This window comes from Orussus abietinus, unplaced genomic scaffold (assembly GCF_000612105.2).
Source record: "Orussus abietinus isolate OABI.00-Male unplaced genomic scaffold, Oabi_2.0 scaffold832, whole genome shotgun sequence".
Classification (NCBI taxonomy): Eukaryota; Metazoa; Arthropoda; class Insecta; order Hymenoptera; family Orussidae; genus Orussus; species Orussus abietinus.
Window position 1 is genome coordinate 8,587 of NW_019396006.1, and position 3,233 is coordinate 11,819.

The 3,233-nt window shown below is 34.5% G+C and overlaps 1 protein-coding gene across 1 annotated transcript; it reads left to right on the top strand.

Annotated features, from left to right (window-relative positions):
* The first annotated feature begins 2,504 nt into the window (after positions 1-2,504).
* On the top strand, positions 2,505-3,010 carry LOC111674348. Its single transcript, XM_023434362.1, is given in 2 exon segments — positions 2,505-2,535; positions 2,595-3,010. Coding segments are annotated over 2 exon segments (447 nt in total).
* Positions 3,011-3,233: the final 223 nt, after the last annotated feature.

Consider the following 3,233-nt stretch of genomic DNA (forward strand, 5'->3'; position numbering starts at 1 on the left):
ATATATCAATTATGTGAGTAAAATGTTGTATATTTACGTACATAAAATATATATACATTTTATGTTTTTGATAGGTCAGTTTTTCTTCCCTTATTATACGCACAACATATATCCATTATGTTTTTTGCATGTGAAATATTGCACATACCAATTCCTGTTAAACAGTTTACTATTTTATACGTATACTTCACGTTATACAATTATTCGTTTACTAAACGTATTTAATTGGTGCAAATTTTGATGTTCTAGTAACATATTTAATACGTATAATGTACATGTAAAATCCAATAGAATATTTTTGACATTCCGTGAACATATATTATACGTATATTTTTAACTTCTGATACACTGAAACATCAACTACATAGCCATGAAACATTCTATATACGTACAATAGAACATTTGTTCCGTGTGGGCTATGATTGCTCTAACAAGGAGAGTACCCGAGGCCGACCTCATCGATTTTCTCAATTCGCAGGTATGTTGTTCTATATGGAAAATGTTTATATATGTATTTTTTATACGTGCTAATTCGTCTATTTAAGGGGTGAAAACGGCCCCAAAACTCACCCTCAAAAAGGGATTTTTTAGTATATCTTGGAAAATATGCTGCATATCGCAAATTTCATTGTTCCAGCGTCGTCTCGTCGAAAGCCGCTGGTATCTCGTACAACTGCGTTGCCGAGGGTTGCATCCCTTCAATTCCTGGGGGTGAAATTTAATTTTTTTCGGTACGTTTTCACGATCAAATCTTCCGTTTTCATCCAATTTTATCGAAATAATTCCACAGCATGTAACATTGAAACAATTAATTGACCTGTGCTGGTATTTTTGCGAAATTCCTCTTGAAAGGGGTAAACCACCCCATAACCATTTATTACCAATCCGCGTCCAGTTTTTTGTGAAAATCAGCTGGATAACATTCATTGACAATAAATAATGATATCGAGAGTATTCTTGTGTTCAGCAGTTACATACTTTGAAAAATTTTCATGAAATTTCCTGAGGAGAACGTGCGGGAAGTTTTCTCCCGTGACATTCCAAACCTTTCTTTCCGTAAACAACGATTAAAGCGGGTATAAATTGTCTGAATCCATTGAACTACATGACCCATATGATGTTCTCCTTATTATTAATAAACATGAGATTGTGTTATTTTCAAATTGACAAATGAGAAATGACGCAGTTTCATGATGCATATCGAATTCGTTAACGATTGCGATTCAATGTAGTACCGACATTGCGTTACATAAGTAACGCATCGTTCAGTGCAATCGTTGTCATTTATATTTTATTATTTCACTGAAGTGCATCCTGGAAATATTAAATTTCACCGTTTTTTTACATGAATAGTGAAGAGAATCAAAACACGTCATTGTGCAGGTATGGTCATTCTGTGGAATTATATCAAATTTTTTTCTATGTCCACTTTGAATATCTATAACAATAACTAAACTTGGAATTGAAAAGTGACTGGGCCTCAAATTATATTTCATCAAAATGGTGATAAATCCTATGAATGTTCTACAATTGCTACTGGTGACATATTCAGGATTACAATTGGAAAATACTCCTCTGACACAGCGAGAAATTGAGTTGAAAGAAATCATTGAAAATATTTTATTTTACGCTACGCATGAATTCAATGATATAGAAGTTATAGAAGACGAAAAATTAGGTTTTCAGGTGCCTTATAAAGATGTTCCAATGCAAATAGTAGAGGATGATGACAGAATATGGAATTTGAGCGATGATATTGAACAGTGTTCGATGTATTCTGAATAATTGTCTCATGATTATAAAAGAAGAACTGCGAAATTTTTGATAAATGGAAAGGGAAAGAATCTCGCATTAAAAACTGTACAGATTCGATTCCGGAAAGTCAGATCCATCTCACAATTAAAATGCTGGACTCATATACTCATCAAAGGGGGTATTTACAGAGACAAGATACGACGAATCTGTCAGTTTGTTTTGTAAAATTTCAAAAACGCAGTTGATGCTGGACATATTATACATGATATAGATCTGCAAAACTGGGCTCTACAAGCGCAAAAAGAAATTGGTTATGAAGATGTTTGTTTCAGAGCTTCCGGACACTGGGTGAATAATTTCAAACGATCTCATAGAATTGTTAGCAGGAAAATTAATAAATTTGTTACAAAGAAAACGCTTGCAGGTGCAGACTACTTACAACAGAAAGCCGATTCCTTTGTAGCCGATATAAGACGAGAGATTTTAACATAAGGTTCAGGAAATGTTTTCAATTAAGATCAGAGTGGATTCCAATTGGAAATGCACTCTGGACGAACATTGGCAGTTGAAGGAGAACAAGTTCAATGTTTGGTGCAATCTGTTTCTTCGGCGAGACACAGTTATACTATTCACTGATATCAGCCGATGGGAAACTTTTGTCACCCCACTTTATTGTGCTGAAAGAACCTAGCGGAGAATTTGGGTCAGTAGTAAAGAAGAATTTATTTATACCCTTCAACGTCTATGTTATGGCGTCTAAATCTGAGAAACTGACTTCAGGTATCATTATGGTTATCATTTATTTTTCTCATTAATATGTTCGAAAAATATATTATCAGACCATTTCAAAACTTGCCTGAAGGACGTATACATTCCACATGTTGGATCCTCGAGTGTATTGTTGATTGATTCGCGGAGCGGACATTGTTCTGCAGTTGTAGACGAGGTAACTCCTGCCAATAAAGATATCCCTGTCAAATTATTTCCGACAGAGACCACTGGCAAGATTCAGCCATTAGATGTGTATAGGTTTAGAGTATGGTAAAAATATGTGAGTCATTTTTCGGACAGCGTCATACTTATGCATGAAGATTTGAATCTCCATATGAGAAATAATACCATCAAACTTCAATCTTTGGTTCACAATCAATTCTCATCTCCTCGATACTTCAATATATTCAAATTTTTACGGTACAAAAGAAGAATCAGGAGATTTCGAAAATCCAGTCCAGTTCGGCTATGGACACAATTCTGATGTTCGCTGTGAAGTAGAAGGTTGCTCTAGTATCGCAATTGTGAGATGCTCGTGGTGTAAGAAATCATTATGCTTAAAATATTTTTTCCATCACTACCATTACTGTAAGAAATACAGACCCTAATACACGGGTGGTAATGACGCAAATAAAACAGAGAGGTCGGATAGTACTATAATACTGATAATAACTTATCACTTCCTATTGTTGATGATTTACATATTG